The sequence below is a fragment of the Patella vulgata genome, chromosome 6, assembly GCF_932274485.2.
Source record: "Patella vulgata chromosome 6, xgPatVulg1.2, whole genome shotgun sequence".
Lineage (NCBI taxonomy): Eukaryota > Metazoa > Mollusca > Gastropoda > Patellidae > Patella > Patella vulgata.
In genome coordinates, this window is record NC_065884.2 from 20,851,692 (window position 1) to 20,870,174 (window position 18,483).

The 18,483-nt window shown below is 35.1% G+C and overlaps 2 protein-coding genes and 1 long non-coding RNA gene across 3 annotated transcripts; all 3 read left to right on the forward strand.

Moving 5' to 3' along the window:
• Positions 1 to 1,520: 1,520 nt before the first annotated feature.
• On the forward strand, positions 1,521 to 4,434 carry LOC126824651 (uncharacterized). The gene is made up of 4 exons (XR_007681599.2): positions 1,521 to 1,633; positions 2,152 to 2,341; positions 2,781 to 2,876; positions 3,810 to 4,434. It is a non-coding gene; the product is annotated as an uncharacterized LOC126824651 (long non-coding RNA).
• Positions 4,435 to 8,793: 4,359 nt separating this feature from the next.
• Positions 8,794 to 11,294, forward strand: LOC126824649 (tRNA-specific adenosine deaminase 2-like). Its single transcript, XM_050553947.2, has one exon. It carries the CDS (start codon positions 10,774 to 10,776, stop codon positions 11,284 to 11,286), a length of 513 nt encoding a protein of 170 aa, XP_050409904.1. The 5' UTR covers positions 8,794 to 10,773; the 3' UTR covers positions 11,287 to 11,294.
• A 103-nt stretch (positions 11,295 to 11,397) lies between these two features.
• On the forward strand, positions 11,398 to 18,291 carry LOC126824295 (uncharacterized). The gene is made up of 7 exons (XM_056101712.1): positions 11,398 to 11,834; positions 12,752 to 12,977; positions 13,432 to 13,602; positions 14,457 to 14,616; positions 15,008 to 15,138; positions 15,542 to 15,575; positions 18,281 to 18,291. Exons 1-7 carry the CDS (start codon positions 11,587 to 11,589, stop codon positions 18,289 to 18,291), a joined length of 981 nt encoding a protein of 326 aa, XP_055957687.1. The 5' UTR covers positions 11,398 to 11,586.
• Positions 18,292 to 18,483: the final 192 nt, after the last annotated feature.

Consider the following 18,483-nt stretch of genomic DNA (forward strand, 5'->3'; position numbering starts at 1 on the left):
TTACTATAATATATCAAGGTATAACATGTATTTAAAGGGCGTATGGCCCTATTTTTGGAACCTTGAAATAGACAAAAATAGTTTGTAAATGCACATATGTAATATGAATGTATGTAAACTACAAAGTAATTTATATTCAATTTTTGAAAACAAATATTGTAATTTCTAATCAATTATGTTCGGTTAAATACGTGAACAGTTCAAATTGAACAGCACTCGTTTCCGCCAGCTCAATTAGTGCATTCTATAACACGTTTTTAAAATTATTATTTGTTCATTACAAGATGGCACCCGCAACCAAAGGGTACACGACTTGCGTACTGATTATAAAATGTTAACTGTGCCTTAAATATTAGGATCCTCTATATAGTTTCACGGCAAAATGATAACATCAATATTGATTGAAGTCTGATTTAATAGTCTACAGGGATGGGTCTATAGTATGGTTGAAATTGAATACCCCCCCCCCCCCACACCTCATTCCTCATTAAAATTTCCTTTGATGGCGGGATTGACCAACAGTCCAACCGGGGTGACCAAAATATACTTCCACGGTGTGTCGACATTATAACTAAATAAATAGTATTTGCAATGCATACGAGAACGATCACCCCGGATGGGTTTTCCCCTGTCAGTGATGCTGTGTTGGGGGTGGTGGTATCTGACAGGGAAATCGTGTATGTGTTCGTACGTGTTTAAGTTGCGCCAATAGAGACTTTTGGCAAGCGGAATTTTCCCATCCGTATCACGTATCCGTATCGTATACGTGATACGTTGCGTCAAAGTAGTTTTAGAGTTTTGGCAGATTTTTGCGTCGCGTACGTATGCGTCGATGAGCTGAGCTTAGTTCTATTATAACAGCATAGTGGCAGATATCTACCAAGATCACAATCAGTACTAGTCAAGTGCCTATTATAGTCTACAATTTCCCGGAGGGAATGAAGTCGCTCGGCAGTCGCCGAGCTATCAAACAAAATAAATGTCGAATCTTATTAAAAATCTTCGACTCGACTGTAATTTTTGGTTTCACTAATGTATCATTTCAGAAAGTTTTTACCCCTTTACCACAGAATAAAATCTTTTTGAGATTTGCAAGGTTCAGCCTCCCTAATTTTGCACGTAAATCAACCATCATGGTTAAAATCACATCAAATATACACCTTCGTGTTCTAGAATACACAAAGATTCATAATAACGCTATCATACAACATTTCAGCGTCTAAAAGTAGAAAAAAGACGGTAAAAAGACACGACAATGTTATACGGACCCTTTCCGTATGAAAGCTGTTCGATACGTTCTGCCGTATCCGTGTGCCGTATCACGTATGAGAAATACACACACATTGATGACGTCACACGCAAAATCCATACGGATACGCGATACGGACCAGAAATTTACGCTTGCCAAAAGTCTCTATTGGCAATCGGTTCACAGTAAACGCAATCCATGCCAAGGGAGGCCACTCCAGGATTATACTGTCGTCACGTTCTATTCAAAGCCAAATTTTCTTGCGTAATCACCTTGAAACAAATCGATTTCAACGTCTAGTTGCAATTCCATGGTTATTCCCATCAATAGTATATAAATAAATGAACAGAACCCTTTGTTTTGATGCTAGTCGTCACAGATAAGGTATGTTTCTTTGCATATATATTGTTAATACAGACTGACAATGATAATCTTTTAGGGGATCTTAACGGTTACTATAATTCGCAAATCTCTATATTTCCATTCTAGTCGGTTTACAAACAGAGATCGATGTGCATAAATCTATTTACATGAATTCGTTTAAACAATTCAATTCATTCATAACAGATTCCCTGGTTTATTTCGGTTTGGAGAAATGTTTTAGCAGTGACATCGTCGAAGGTAGCCTAGCTGCATGATCGGGTTCATTAAGTTAACTTTGATAGTCGTATGGGAAATATACCCCATTCTAATGATCACCAGTCCAATAATTCATCGATTCGTATTTGATGTGGCCCTACAAGTAAACGATTAGCCACAATCATTTAATTATCAGCATGAATAGTACTGTTGAAAGTGAAACTGGCCTTTTCGTACCATTTCAACGACCAGGTACTATTTGCCTTTTAGCCCCTTCTAAGACAAACTTTGAGACAGAAACGTACGGACCTTTTCTTTTTCAGTGAAAAATTATTATCAAAATGCGATATTTAGCGGCCTATGTTTTATCTGTACTGGGGGGTAAAGAATCTCCAACAGAAGAGAATATACAAACAATTCTAGGCAGTGTTGGCGTTGACTGTGATTCAGATAGAGTCAGTATGGTAATAAAACATCTCCAAGGAAAAAACATCGAGGAAATAATCAGTAATGGTACGTGGTTTTAAGTCAAATTTACAAGATGTATTGTGTTGGGTCCGGTAATTGGTCCGACGCCCTTTGATCGGATGATCATTGGTCAGACGCTTATATTGGTCTTCAGCTCATTGCTCTGACGCTTATTGATCTTTAGCTTTCTTCTGTACTTATTGGTCTTTGCACAGCTCATTGATCCCACGTTTATTGGTCTGGGACTCATTGCCCCGGCGTTTATTGGTCTCCAGCTCATTGTCCCCACGCTTATTGGTCTTTGAACAGCTCATTGGTCCTACGTTTATTGGTCTCGAGTTCATTGCTCCTACGGTCATTGGTCTGGCGTGCATTGCCCCTAAGTTTATGTCCGTCCGACGCTCATTAGTCCGATAAGGTAGGAGTGGAGAGCTGTAAAAGTGACGGGGCATGTCAGATGCTGATATTAATTTAATACTTACAGGTCAATCTTTGTTAGCTAATGTTTCTGGAGCTAGTTCTACACCTGTAACAATGTTAACAACAGAAGATGTGACAAAACCTCTTACAATAGCTAAAGGTATAGACGTTCATATAATAATTTGTTAATCCGAATGGATTTTATTAGACTTTCCAAATAATGAATGAATGATAATTAATGAAATTTGGGTAATTGATGGTATTGTTGGCAGAAACGAAACTTGCAAGACAACCACTGTAGCATCAACATTATAATCTAGCATTGAATCATACTGTTACACGATCGGTGATAAACATTATATTCCATCGCAAAGATCATTGGAATACATCGCAATACTAGCCACTGATATCCATTGTTGATTCTGATATCCATTGTTGTGGTTTTTTTAATGACAATTTGTCTCAACTGATATAAAGAGATTCGAAGGGGCCAAATTTGCCAGAATAAATGACATATAATTAACAAAACGTAGTCTCCCGTATTCATTAGTCAAATCGGTAAAGAAAAGTAGGACATCAAACCCCATTTCATTTCGCAAAACGTAATCTGTTGAAAAATTTTATTGGTCCAAAACGGCAGTTAAGGCCATGCCAAGTTTGCATTACTTTTTATGTACTTCACATCGCCGTCATTTTTTCTCTTGTAATTATCTGTCAATAAGTGATACCTTATTTACGAACATTGAGGCAAAGGTGATTTCTATCCTGATTCGTTTTGTTACATTGCTGTCAAATGAATACTTTTTAGTCCTCTTAGTGGCCTTCTCGTCACAGTGCGCATTTAGATTCTTCACATACTATTGACATTACTATATACGTCCTTAAGAACGTGAAAAGACACATGGTCACTTTATAGGGAGGCCGAGAAGCTTTTTGCTTAAAAAAGCAACAGTAACAATAAGTTTAAATTCTTTTCAAGGTGTTGCGATATTCCTAACAACACTTTTCCTCTCTTGTCGGTGTATTCTTTTGGGTTTGTTGTATTTTGGGGATTTTTTATTTAAATATGATGTTTTCTGTTTTGCTGTTTCAGAAGATGACAAGGGAGGTGACTCAGATGATTCCGATGACGGGGAAGGCCTGCTGAGTTTATTTGATGATTAACCAAAAAGATGTCGTCTATTAGCACACAGCAAACAAAAGAAGTTTATAAAATTATTGTAACCATGTGTTTCAGTTGCGAATCTCACCCAGAGATCTCTACGTACAGAGATTCTCTCGTGTAAACCTACTTGCTATCGAAGATTTTCTACATACATTTTATCATTCGATAAATGACTGCACATATATTATCTAAGTCTCTGCACAAAAATTGTATAGAAAAGCTGGTATTCGGTTTTCTATGAACTGATTGTAAGATTTAAGTAAACTTGAAGGTGTAAGCACAGATATGAGCTTAAGATATTTCAAAGCACTTATTCTTCCTGGAGCAGAGGTTTAGTAGAATAGTGAAAAGTTTTTCAATTAATTTTAGTAATCAATACGACTTTTACACAGAACAAATGATCCATTTGAATAATGTTCACTGTGCCTGGTACGATCCGAAACACCAAATTTGACTGTAAACCTAAATTTAATGCACAATCGTTTTTAATATGAAATATATCTCGTTTGTAAGTTTATTTTATAATTTTTTGGAATTAAAATGTGATGTCTTATTGTTAGTTTATTTTTATCTTTAAAGTTGAAACTATTGCCGTTATTAATGGGCCTGTAAAATTCCGAACAGCCTCAAACCTTCTGCCCATCTCATCCAAGGTCATTATGGAACTTACCCCGGACGTAGAATTTGATTTCTCGCAGAGCCTTGACCCACAATTATCAAACTCAGACACGGCGGAGTACGGGGTGGGGGCCCAATAATATCGAAAGGAAACAAGATCTTTGGGATATTAGTTTCATCAAAAGCGAATAAAAATATGAAATTCTAGAACAGTGATTCTAAACCTTTTTTTTGCCAACGGCACACATTGGAACGTGTGAAAAGAAACAGCGGCACACCTGGCGAAATATATATGAAAAATATTTGAATTTTGCAAAATAAAATCATGGTAAGTCAGACAGCATACAACTGTAGACAGACACATAGAAAGACTCAAACTAAATAAAGAAAAACACAGCTATGAACTTATCAGTAGATACCAGTCGATACACAGTTGGGATCACGTGGTTTTTCGCATTTCCTTAGTGTGCCGTTCAAAATTTCGCGGCACAAAGATCTCGCGGCACGTCTGTGTGTCGCGGAACACTGGTTGAGAATCGCTGCTCTAGAATATTCACAGCCTTGGTATTATTATGCATATATTTGTCCAGTTCAGCATTACATGAAACCACCATAGACTGTGTTTTCAAGGTAAGGGATTTAGAAAGGAATTGAACTTAACTTTATTGCTGAGTAATTTTATTAGTCAAAAATTGCTCACAAAGCGCCTTTGAGAATCTAGATTCCCGGGAGCTTCCGTGGCTTAGGTGGCCTGGGACCCTCGCCTAGGATGGTAGCCGGTCCTGTAAACTAAGATGTACTAAAGAACATAAGGTTCCACATGACATTTAACCCATCCCTACGAGAACGATAGTCATGGGCGTCACACATGGGGGGGGGGGGGCGTCTGAATATACCTGGACCCCCTAAAAATTTACATAGTAGGCCCAAACTCCTATATTTACAACAATTATTTGGATTAGTTAAGATTCTATATCTGTATAAAACCTGTATATATCCCAATATGGTTTACATTGCTAAAATAAAACACAGAGAGAATCATCCTGGAAACATGTGTGAAGTGAAAAGTAACTGTGTTCCATAAAATTGTGTCTAGTTAGCCTGTCGGTAATATTTTGCTAATTTTTTTCTGCCACTTTTCAGAGTGAATCGCATGTAGGTTCCCAAAAACATTACCCCCTAAACCAAATATTTATCAGCCAGCAACGTAACCATAATGCTTTTGCACGCGGTGTCTTGGTAGACAGCATGGCCACATGGTGTTTGTTTATATTTTTTAGGGGTTTTAAAAATGGGTTAGGGTTAGGGGTTAGGGTTGCGGCCCCCACCCCCACCCCCAATATATATTTCACGGCTACGCCTCTGACGACAGTGAGTTAAATTTATAGAAATCAGCCTTAAATAAAGTTATGTCAGTTTTGAATATCGTAGTTTTATTGCATTTTTGTAGAATACGCATGCCTCAACCTTAAAAGCTATGTTAGACCACCTATTTACAGATCATATCCAGATAACAGGAAAAGCTATACTTGTTGATTTATGAATGGGAAATACATTTCTATTTTAAATCCACAAGCACCATCTTTACAGTCGTCACATAGAGATATCTGAGTGTGTATTGTTAATAGCCTTTGGTTATTTTTTTTCGGTGACTACTGATATTTCATTTAAATTTTAAAACCTATTAGAAATTGGTATAACCCTGGTTTTAGCGAAATTAACTCCAAAATATTGACACTTTTCTGTCCAAGAAAATTGATTAGGCCTATTTGTTGAAAATATTGCAACAGAAAACTCCATCAAAATATTATTTAACAGGTAAAAGATGTCAAGTTACAGGGATGATGTGGAATACCTATATACATTAGAAATATGACCAACATTAGGACTACCAAAACGATCAAAACTAATATTAAATACATTGTTATTTATCGACCATGGACGATAATGCCTTTCTAAACGTGGGGGTCACGGTGGCTAAGTGCGGTAAGACGCTGGCTCGCTATAGCCTGGAGGTCGGGTGTTCGAACCCTGCACTGGCCGACAAAGTTCATCCAGATTTTCCGTACAATTTAGCTAGAGAATTCCAATCGAAAAACTCACTTCGTGTGAGATGGGAACGAATTTTCGGGCGAAGTGTGGCTCAACCGGTCCGAAATGATCTTTACCAAAACGTCTCTCCGTCTCTCCAATTACTCGCAGCGCCCCCTTACTTTCGCGTCTTATCACGTACGTTCCGCGCTACTACACGTACATGTAATAATAGTTTTACAGGCTTCTGCATACTTTTTTCCATCAGTAATTTAGCTTCAGAATTCCAAACCGAAAAACTCCATCGTGTGAGATGAGAATGAATGTTCGGTCGAAGTGTCGCTCAACCAAGGTCCGAAATGACCTTTTCCAAAAAAGTTTTTACGTTGATTCGCCAATTATTCGTAGCGCCCCCTTACGCACGAAAATATTGGCGTTGAGATAATAAAAATCGTCATCTTAGCGGTAAGTATTGGAAACATGTATATAATTTTAATAAATCATTGATAACCAATCAGAGAATATTGATTGGGGTTTATCATAAAGAATATCAAATGGTTCTAGTGATGAAATAGGATGGTAAATTGATCAATGCCAATGTGAATGAATGATGAAAAAGGTTGCAATTGATTGTATGATTGATGATGATGTCTGGCATGTGTCTTGAGAAATCTGTCCCATATCGACAAGAAAATAAACTTTGTGAAGAACGCAATAGTAATGATAATGGTCCTATTTTGGTTTGTATTGTTGTTTCTTGATAAGCCGATAAGGGCAAAGGCCATAAATTACAGTTAGGGCCTACTTGAAAAGTGATTTTAAACAAATTGACAATTGTTTAATTGATAGTACATACATACAATACATACATAGTATACTATATACTATTATATAGTATTATTTCAAATTTGTAAATTACACTTTTTAGTAAAGCAATCATGGACTATATGACTAGCTAAATTTGATTTCCAGAGTTCAACAGTGTTGACCAAGAAAGTTCCACAGGATTTTCCATTGTGGTTTCAGTGGTTCAGGACTAAGGGCCTGGGCCTTGCAAACTTGGAATAGTTCAACTCTGAATGTAGTCTTCTTACACTCACCCTCTATTCTCTATGTTCAGGAACAGGACTTTTGGCTCCTTCACTTGTAGTAAAGTTTACTGGGCAACTTTTTACTTCTAAACAGTCATGTGTCAGTAGGCAAGGAACAGCGTCTAGTTCTTGACAACTTTATGCACCTCTTTCAAAGATACATGTACTTCAAGATTATGGCCAATATATGGCTCACAAAATGAACAAGCCTGTGGCTAGGGTTTAATTGTCAATTTTTAAAACTTTTTGCCGGTGATATATTGGACATTTGTATAAATAAACCATAAACCTAAGGATAAAATCAACAGATTTGTCTCAAATTTTGGCTATTCTCAGTGCACCCAATCAAATACATGTGTTGTCGAATAGCATTGCATGTCTTGCTAGAAGAAATATCATGGGAGTAGAAGTGTATCGACTATTGTTTGCATTGAGTCTGATGAAAGGAGATTCCCCTGTTGTACGTGACAAGGAGTAGGGTCGCCTGTCCAACCTCGTGGGTTTTCTCGGGGTCCTCTGGTTTCCTCCCACTGCTAAAGGGCCCTAGGCCTACGCGCAAGCGAATTATTGAAATAAAAATTAATCCATATGTTAGTCCCGAAATGACCTAGTTTGTGTCGAATTGACTTAAACCCCATTTCTCTCTCTCTCTCTCTCTCTCTGATGAAAGGAATAAAGTATTTTGACAAATGCCATTGAGATTATTTCTTTGTATCAAACTTACTCTCTAGATATTCTTTGTCAGTGAATTGATTTGATGATGGTTTCATTGAATGATTAACTATACAAATGCCTTGAGATTAAATTCCAATATCATACAAAATTGATTGTTATGTGGCTTTGTCAAAATATTTTATTTCTTGCATTTCAGATCATTTTGAAAAGACAAGAATATAGACATTCTCAAAAAATGGGAAGAAGGAAGAAAGCCAATAAACCTCCACCAAAACGGAAGGCAATTGAACCTCTGCCAACTATGTTCAATTGCCCCTTTTGTAATCATGAGAAATCTTGTGAAGTGAAAATGGACCGACCAAGGAATACAGGGATAATAACGTGTACTGTGTGTTTAGAGGATTATCAGTCTACAATAAATTACTTATCAGAAGCAGTTGATGTGTACAGTGATTGGATAGATGCATGTGAAGCAGCCAATGCTTGATCTAGGATGAACAATTAGATGAACTTATTTAATTATTTTTCATCAATTGAAACTGGATGAGATTAACTAAGAATTCTTGAGTTGAAGAACACTATTAATGTGAAGAATGAAGAAGAATTCCTTTAATTGGATATATCTTCTTGAGAATTGTTCTGCAAAAAAAAATAAATAAATAACCAAATTTCTGTTTACTTGGTTTGAGGGTTAAATGGCGGAAACTTGTGTACAAGTTCTCATGTTAAGAATGAAGAAAGAACTCTTTGATTAATCAGCTACATCTTTACAAGAAATGTTCATAAAAAAAAGCAAAATACAAAACCAAATTTCTGTTTGTATAAAAACATTTATCTCAGTTCATTATTATCAAAAAACTAAACTAGTAATAGAAATTGCATTTGATGAGTTGGATATATACTTCATTTTTTTTCCTTAATTTTGTCACATTAATTGTACATTGACATTGTGTATGTTGCATTTTAGAACATTTCAATTACTTAAGGTTATAAGGTTATGATTTACATACGTATGTACATGTACTACACTATTGTACTGTAGTTAGCATGTCTTCACTGTATTTCACTGTATACATGTTTGCTTTTGTTTTTCTTTTTTTTTTTTGTAAAAAAAGACATTCATTAAATTAAAATAGAAAATATGTTATTATGAATGAAAAATTGTCATTTGGTTTACAAGCTTATTTTGTATGATGAATTAATTATGAATTAATGTCATGAAAGCTTTTAAGCTTAATTTTTATTTTTTGTGGCTTTAATGTTTGTAATTAAATAATGGATGTTTTCAGTGTTGAATAAGACAATAAAAAATTTATCATTGCATCATATTTTGACTTTGACTTGTGTTTTGCAATACTTGTTTTTAGTAGGCCCTTTCCAATGTAATTTGTATCAACTCTTGCTTAATTGGCCCAAAAAATGACTTTTGAGGTCTGTCAAAGTGTCTGTCAACAGTAGTTGGATTGAGATTTTCCAGTCTTTTTGTGTGTACATACATGTTCAGGAACATAGAAAGTATTGATGGGCCCTATGGTTGTCTGTAATTTCTGAACAAAATGGATATTTTGGAGGGCACACAGTAAAGTTCGGAGACATATTTCAGAACTAAACTGGTTGTACATGACAAGGAGTAGGGTCGCCTGTTCAACCTCGTGGGTTTTCTCCGGGTCTTATGCGCAAGCGAATTATTGAAATAAAATTGAACCATGTGTTAGTCCCGAAATGGCTTAGTTTGTGTTGAGTGAATGTTAAACCCCATTTCTCTATCTGTCTCTTTAAAGCCAGCTATGTGTTATTGGTAATGCCATTCGGCCTGACAATGTATGCATGTAGGCCTGCATTTATCGGACGGATTGGATTGGGATTTATATTTAAAATGAGCTCTGTCCTCCCATCCTAGTTTTTCTCCCGCCAGAGCATATCTCCTAAACCATTTAAGACATCTTTATGAAGCGTATACGCATATCCTATATGTCTTAGTAGTTGTCTCATTTGCTAATTAGAAATTTAATGGATTTGATGGTGGGTTGGATGGATGAATGGTTAGCATGTGCGCGCTGTATCATAAAGCCTGTCATTAAGTCTACTGGCGTGGTTTCGAATTCCCGGTTGTACGTGACAAGGAGTAGGGTTGCCTGTCCAACCTCATGGGTTTTCTCCGGGTCCTCCGGTTTCCTCCCACTGCTAAAGACCACTTTATTGAAATAAAATTAAACCGTATGTTAGTCCTGAAATGACCTAGTTTGTGTCGAGTGGACGTTAAACGCAATTTCTCTCTCTCTTTAATGGATTTGATACTTTTGTTAGAAACAAATTTGGTGTGGGGGTTTAATATACAGGGGCCATGGATGTTGATGACTCGGCCTGACTGTCTAATGTTAGTCTCAAAATGACCAAATTCTTGCAATGATCAGATGTTAGACACATTAATTTAAATAGTGACTCAAGTCTATAACTTAACTTTATTGAAGGATTTAATGGAGGATCATACAAGATGGATGAATCGTGCCATGGACTTGGCTCGTGAAGCTTTAAAAAATAAAGAAGTTCCAGTCGGATGTATTTTGGTTTATAAAGATCAGGAATTAGCACAGGGTAGAAATGAAGTAAATGAAACTAAAAATGCCACCAGACATGCTGAAATTGTTGCAATTGAGAAAGTGTTAAAATGGTGTGATGAAAATAATAAGAATTCTGATGAAATCTTTGAGAATATTACTTTATATGTGACTGTAGAACCATGTATTATGTGTGCAGCTGCATTACGTCAGATGAAAATTCCTCTCGTGGTTTATGGATGTGCTAATGATAGATTTGGCGGCTGTAAATCTATTTTACCTGTAGCAAGTGATGAGTTGCCTACCTTAGGTCCTAAATTAGTTTGTATATCAGGGCTTCTAGCAGAAGAGGCAGTAGATATATTGAAGGAGTTCTACAAGGGCGAAAATTTAAATGCTCCTGAAGATAAAAGAAAAATAAAACTGAATTGATTCTGGTAAAAATTCATGAAACTCTAGCTTAGATTATGGTTTATTAGTAGTATTGTAATTAGAACTTTTTTCATAGTTGACGAGTGTACTGAACATTATGCTCTTATTCTTACAGATTTGAAACAATATCCATGAATAGCCTATATTGAGGACAATTATTAAAAAAAATATTTTGATGTATGTGGCAATAAGTGACTTTGCTTATGGTTCACTGACAGTTAACCTATTTACATTTCATCACACAAATTTCACCTTTTTGAAATCCCATATACGTGTTGAATCTTTGGTAACATAAATAAAATGATATCGAGAAAAGCGCTATGGTGGATGCATGGAGCAGGTTCAACTATGAATATACAAAAATTTTCAACCACAAAAGTGATTCAAGAACGACAGAAATTAGTGATTTTAGGAACTGGTTGGGGAGGATATAGTGTATTAAAGAGTATAGATAAGAAAAAGTATGATGTTATTGTTGTAAGTCCGAGGAATCACTTTCTGTTTACACCACTACTGGCCAGTACAACTGTGGGGACACTGGAGTTCAGGTAAGCATTCGCTTTTATCACTGTTAAAAATACAGTACATCAGATATCAATAGAAACAGGGAACCACAATGGCTCAGTCATTAAGGAACTGGCTCACTAACCAAGAGGTCCCAGGTGCAATTCCAGTGGGTGGTCAAATGGTTAGTGGATGCGCGTTGTATTATAAGGCCTGTCATTGAGTCAACTGGCATTGTTTCGATTCCCTGGTTGTACGTGACAAGAAGTAGGGTCGCCTGTCCAACCTTAATTGTGGGTTTACTCCGGGTCCTCCAGTTTCCTCCCTAAGCTAAAGCGAATTATTGAAATAAGAATGGAACCATATGTTAGTCCTGAAATGACATACATGTAGTTTGTGTCGAGTGGACGTTAAAACCCATTTCTCTCTCTCTCTCGATTCCGGTGTTGGTTGAGTAAGTTCCTCAGGATATTCCAGCCAGGTTACCTGTGTCAATGATGCACAGAGGATCTGGCAAGGAACAGTGGGTAATCATTCAAATAAGATAAAAAAACATGGTTCTTCATATACATGTTTGGTTGGAATTTGATGAAGAGCAGGCAGAAACACTGCTGTCAGTGCATAAAAATATCCTCATAACACACTGCATGGTGTATGTCTGTTTTCATTAGTCTGGTTGGTGCATTTTTTTTCCAAAATTGCAACTACAGTACAATTAACTTATTGTTATTACAGTGGTTGAATTCAGTATTTAAAAATAATGCCTGAAGCCATAAAAAAAATCTTATTGTATTGTTAGCATACTTTGTTAAAATATAATGAAGTACATTCCTGTTTCTGACAGCAGTTATGAATGGAGTACATGTACATACCTGTTTCTGACAGGCAGAAGGTCCATTTCTTCTAAATTAATTTTGTTAATTGGCTACAACTAATCATGAAATATATCTTTCCATTATAGGTCAATTATTCAACCTGTTCGTGAATCCAGATTTCGAGATGCTACCCACTTTCACCTGTCTCATGCTACAAACCTTGATTTAGACAATAAAATTCTACATTGTCACAGTGTATTAAACCAAGAATTAAAATACACTATCAATTACGATAAATTGGTTATTGCTGTTGGTGCTTTAAGTAATACATTTGGTGTACCAGGAGTGGAAGAACATGCCTTCTTTTTAAAGGTACTGTAATGCGCCTTTACTTATTCATACTCTGTAACGTCCTTCCATTTTTGTGTTCACTAGATAGGCTAAAGATGAAATTTTGGTCGCTGTCTATTTATTTTTATAATATCCAACAATTACTTCCAGAGTTATTGCCCTTGTTTATTTTAAAAACTCTAGCAGATAGAATTGTAATCTGCTGTGGAATGGCTCAATGGATTCCATTAAAATTTGGTAGGAATCAAGAGAACAGAGGCACCACAATAGTTGTACTATATATATATATACTGGTTGTTTTGAGCCAGATGATATCTTCTTCGCCAGTAACCCTCAGTTTGGGAAATCCAAATGATCACTTCATTTAGCTATAAGTAGTAAGTAACTACACCGATTCAATTTCTAATTTCTGGACATTGCCAAAACGTTGGTTTAACCTATCTATTCAAACCATGTGTTCATTACCTTATTTTAGGAAGTGTTGGATGCACGAAAAATACGTAATCGTATATTGACTAATTTTGAGTTAGCAGTGGGACCTAAGATACAAGAATCTGAGTCCAAGAGATTACTTCATACAGTTATTGTAGGTGGTGGACCAACTGGAATAGAATTTGGTGCTGAATTATATGACTTTGTTCAACAGGTAATATAGCATAGGTCTACTAACATGTACTAGACCTTGCTTTTTTGTTTTAAAGTAGCTAAGTCTCTAACACAATATAATCGAAAATCTTTGACATTGAAAACATGAATTATTTGTCAATTTAATTCAACATTGATGTTGTGATCTTACCACGAAAAGATGGGCTTCTGATATCCAATATTTAAGACAAAATAAACATTATACGAATCATGTACCATAATGCGTTTCAGCGCCATTTGTAACAAGGGACTCGAAGAACGAGGCTAGACATATTCCAGAAGTCATGTCAAACGGTGTCGCCATTATTATTTGGAGAGCATGCGCAATAAGTACTATGTAGACTGGAATAACCACACGCTACATATTGCCATTCGATTGAGATTTCTGGTGTATTTCGCCGAACATAACTGATTTGAAATTAGAGTAAAGACAGAAACGATTGAATGTAAATCAGTTTATATACATTCATATTAGATTATTATATGCGTTGCGACCCATTTGTGTCAATTTCTAGGTACCAAATATTAGTGATTTAGCTCCTTTAGGTCTTAGCAGAAGTTATTGTTCCCGCAGTCTTTGACCACACTGATTTAAAGTTTCATTCTTCACGAATACCTATTAAGATTTTAAAATATTGGTTTTACGTTCTAGGTCTTGTGTGTACATGTATGTGGTTGGGAGTGGAGAGTTCAGAACATAAAGTACTTAATTGCTCTTCTCACAAGCTTTTGGTTTGAAAATTTTAAGTTTTTGAAATATTAAATAAATCAATGTTCACAAGACTCAAGTGGCTCTTTTTTATTGTCTGGTTAAATATGTTTTTATTAATTGTATTTTATCTCTGTTTTATTTAGGATGTAGCCAAATTATATAAAGAACAGCAAAAAGCTGTAACAGTAACATTGGTTGAATCAGATAAAATTCTTGCTTCTTTTGATAGTCGACTTCGTTCACATGCTGAGAATAAATTACGAGCTAGAGAGAGATTCACATTGATACAATCCTCTGTTACAGGTAAAATAGTTACAGCATTAATTAGTCTACTTTCTTTGATCTTGACATTCCAATGACAGCCTAACTCATGTTTTCACTTTGATAATCCAAAACCAGATTTATTTTGAATGTTACTATGGTATACAATATAAAAATTGTCTCAGGAATACAAATAATTGAAACGGACACTGTAGCTGGTAAATTAAGATATATCTAGAATTGACAAAAATCACCAACTCTTGTTTCTTGAAAATATAACTTGAATGGCAGTAAGATCCTTCTCAGCAGTTACTGCTTGATTCTTTTCTGTGATAGAAGGCCAGTTCTTGACACACTTTCATTTAACTATTAATTAGTCCCACTTCTCATTAGAGAGATAATTTATGGATTTACAATATTTCTGATTTTTCAGAAGTATTCAAGGATGGTGTTAAATTAAAAGATGGCACTATATTACCATGTGGTTTAGTTGTATGGAGTACAGGTCTTGCACCAAGATGGTTTACCGAAAATCTTAAAGTTGCGAAAAATACAAGAGGTCAGGTATGTATTTGTCCATTTCTTGTCAAATGGGATTGCAAATTTTTGAGGAATGGTTGAGTAACAGACGGTTATTATGGATTGTAACAGCATTTGGATGGGATGGAAACCGAGGTCCGGTGTACACATTGGCGTGCCGTGCAAATAAAAGAACCCTTGGCAGTTAGAATTTGATATAAGAGTAGGCCATAGTTCTGCTATTCAGGGAAAATTGCCCTCCTAGAACACTGTATGGCTTATACCCATCTTCAATAGCCCAGTTGGAGCAGAACAGTGGGACGTTAAACCCCATTTCATGTAACAGACAGCTACATGTATACTAATGTTATGGATTGTTACACACAGCTACATGTATATTAATATTGTGGATTGTAACAGACAGTAGACAGTTATATTAATATTATAGATTGTAACAGACAGTTATATAAATATTGTGAATAGTAACAAACAATTATATTAATATTATAAATAGTATGAAATGAAATGGGGTTTAAGTCCTACTGTTCTGATCCGAACTGGGCTAATGAAGACGGGCATACGCGATACAGTGTGCTATGAGGGAAATTTTGCCAGGACAGCGGCACTACGGCCTACTCTTATATCGAATTCCAACTGTCAAGGGATCTTTTACGTGCATGCCAATGTGTACACGGGATCTCGGTTTTTCGTCCCGAACGACTAGACAGCTGTCCTGCATCACTGACAAGGGGGAACCACGCCGGAAAATCTGGATGAACTTTCTCGGCCAATGCAGGGACCGAACACCTGACCTCCAGGCTAGTGAGCCAGCGTCTTACCCAATTAGTAGCAGACAGTTATATTAATGTTATGAAAAGTAACAGAAAGTTATATTAATGTTATGAATAGTAACAGACAGTTATATTAATGTTATGAATAGTAACAGACAGTCTGACAGTTATATTAATGTTATAGATTGTAACAGACGGGTACCGGTATAATAATCCTGTAGATAGTACCAGACAGTTATATTAATATTATAAATAGTGACAGTTATATTAATTTTGTAGATAGTAACAGACAAGTTATATTTATGTTATAGTAGTGACAGACAATCACATTACAGATAGTAACAGTTATATTAATTTTGTGACTAGTAAAAATTATATTATAGACAGTTCAGTTATATTAATGTTAAGGATTGTAACAGACAATTATATTAAAATTGTGGATAGTAACAGTTCAGTTATATTAATGTTATGGAATGTAACAGACAGTTATCTTAATATTCTGGATAGTAACAGACAGTTATATTAATTTATAGATAGTAAAAAAACCCATTTATATTAATTAGAGATAGTAACAGACAGTTATATTAATATTTTGGATAGTAACAGACAGATATATTAATTAGAGATAGTAACAGACAGTTATATTAATATTCTGGATAGTAACAGACAGATATTTTAATTAGAGATAGTAACAGACAGTTATATTAATATTGTAGATTGTAACAGACAGTTATTTACAAGTTATAGAAGATAAGAGTGGTAGTGTATATGCATTAGGTGATTGTGCTGATATAGCAGACGTGCCACTACCATGTACAGCTCAGGTAATATTGATACGTTTACATAACTACATACAAGTACCTCCTCTCAGATGGTTCCCCCCCCCCCACATTTGAGGTGTCTCTTCTTTTAATTTACACCCAGGGTATATAACTTACAGATGTAGTTATCTATAAACTTCCATTTTGATTGTTAACGTGAAGCTGCTAAGAACAAAGTAATTAATCAGGGTGTCATGTGATAGATTATTAACCCAGAATTAATTTATAACCTCTAGCTTTGTGTTTTCTCTTTGAATGCATCAGGTTTGATTTTTTTTTTAACCATTTCGGTTTATACTATAAGAGGAACTTAGATCTTCTAAGAAAGATTCCAAAGCCCACTGAAAACCCTTTATTTTCATCACAATCTTCAATTACTATTTGTAAACACAATATTTACCATTTTATTTCTAGGTTGCCGAGAGACAAGGGCGATATCTAACTGATGTTTTAAATGGAAAGAAAGATCCTAAAATTCCCTTTGAATTTAAAAATATGGGAATGTTGGCCTATATAGGAAGTTATGAAGCTCTTACAGATACTCCAGATGTTAAATTACAAGGTAGGCTGACCAATCATAAAATTCTATTTTAGACCACATTTGCCTTTCACGGGCAGCTTTTTAACTTTAGGATGTTGTGAATCTTTCAAAGAAGGTAAAAAATAAACTCCTTTTATTAAAATGCCAATATTTACAATTTTAAGACAGCCTACTCTTCTGAATGTAGTTATTCACAGTGAAAGAGGAACCGGTTTTGTTGTGCCATAGATTTGATAAGGATTTAAGTTTTTAATTTGCTTATTTCAGGCTTTACTTCCTGGTTGCTGTGGAGATCTGCTTATTTAACTCGCTTAGGAAGTTGGAGACTAAGAATGCAAGTTCCTATGGATTGGCTGAAGACATTAATGTTTGGACGGGACATATCAAGATTTGATTAGTTTATCTTTGAATATCATATTCATTCTGCATTTATTATCACATGACTAAAATATAATTATATTTGAATTATTTTTAAGAGAAATTTAATAATGCACTTTGGTGAACTCACCAGTCAAAATGGCCAGTATTTTCTTGACTTGATCGTTATAAAAAGTGCCTCTCTAACAGTATTAATACATGTAGATAAAATCAGATCTAAAAATGTTTTTTCTTTTATTTAAATTTCTCAACTACTCTTTGCTCAAATGTAGACATTGTGTGAGTGCTTAACTTTTTTAATATCTTTTTTTAATATCTTTTTATAAAAATATATCAATCTTTAGTTGGGTGGTGATAAGCAATATAACTTGACTGACGACTGCACTGTCAGGCATTGTTTGGAGCTTCCGTTTATAACATCATATCAAAACTATTTATCCGTTTAGCTATATATTTTTAGTAATCTTGTAGGATGTGCATCCCTCCCATAGAACACTTATTATCAGTTCCGGTATTTACGATGTTCATATAGTTATAAGATGTTGTAAAAGAGATTTTTTTGTGATATTATAATATTTATTACTTATATGTTACATGATAAATATACAATGATAAACTTTTTTAAATACATTTTTTTCTTCTTTTTCTTTTGTAAGCTAATCTATAAATAATTGTATGGAAATACAATCTTATCATTAAACATGAACAACATAATTCTTTAAAATCAACAATGGAATGTTTAGTGACAAGCACTAATATTCATTTATAGCATAATGTGCTCCATATTAAATACCTATCCTACTTTTAGAACAAGCAAGCTCTATTTTAGGGTGTGTTTGATTGCAGTGAATCCTAAATC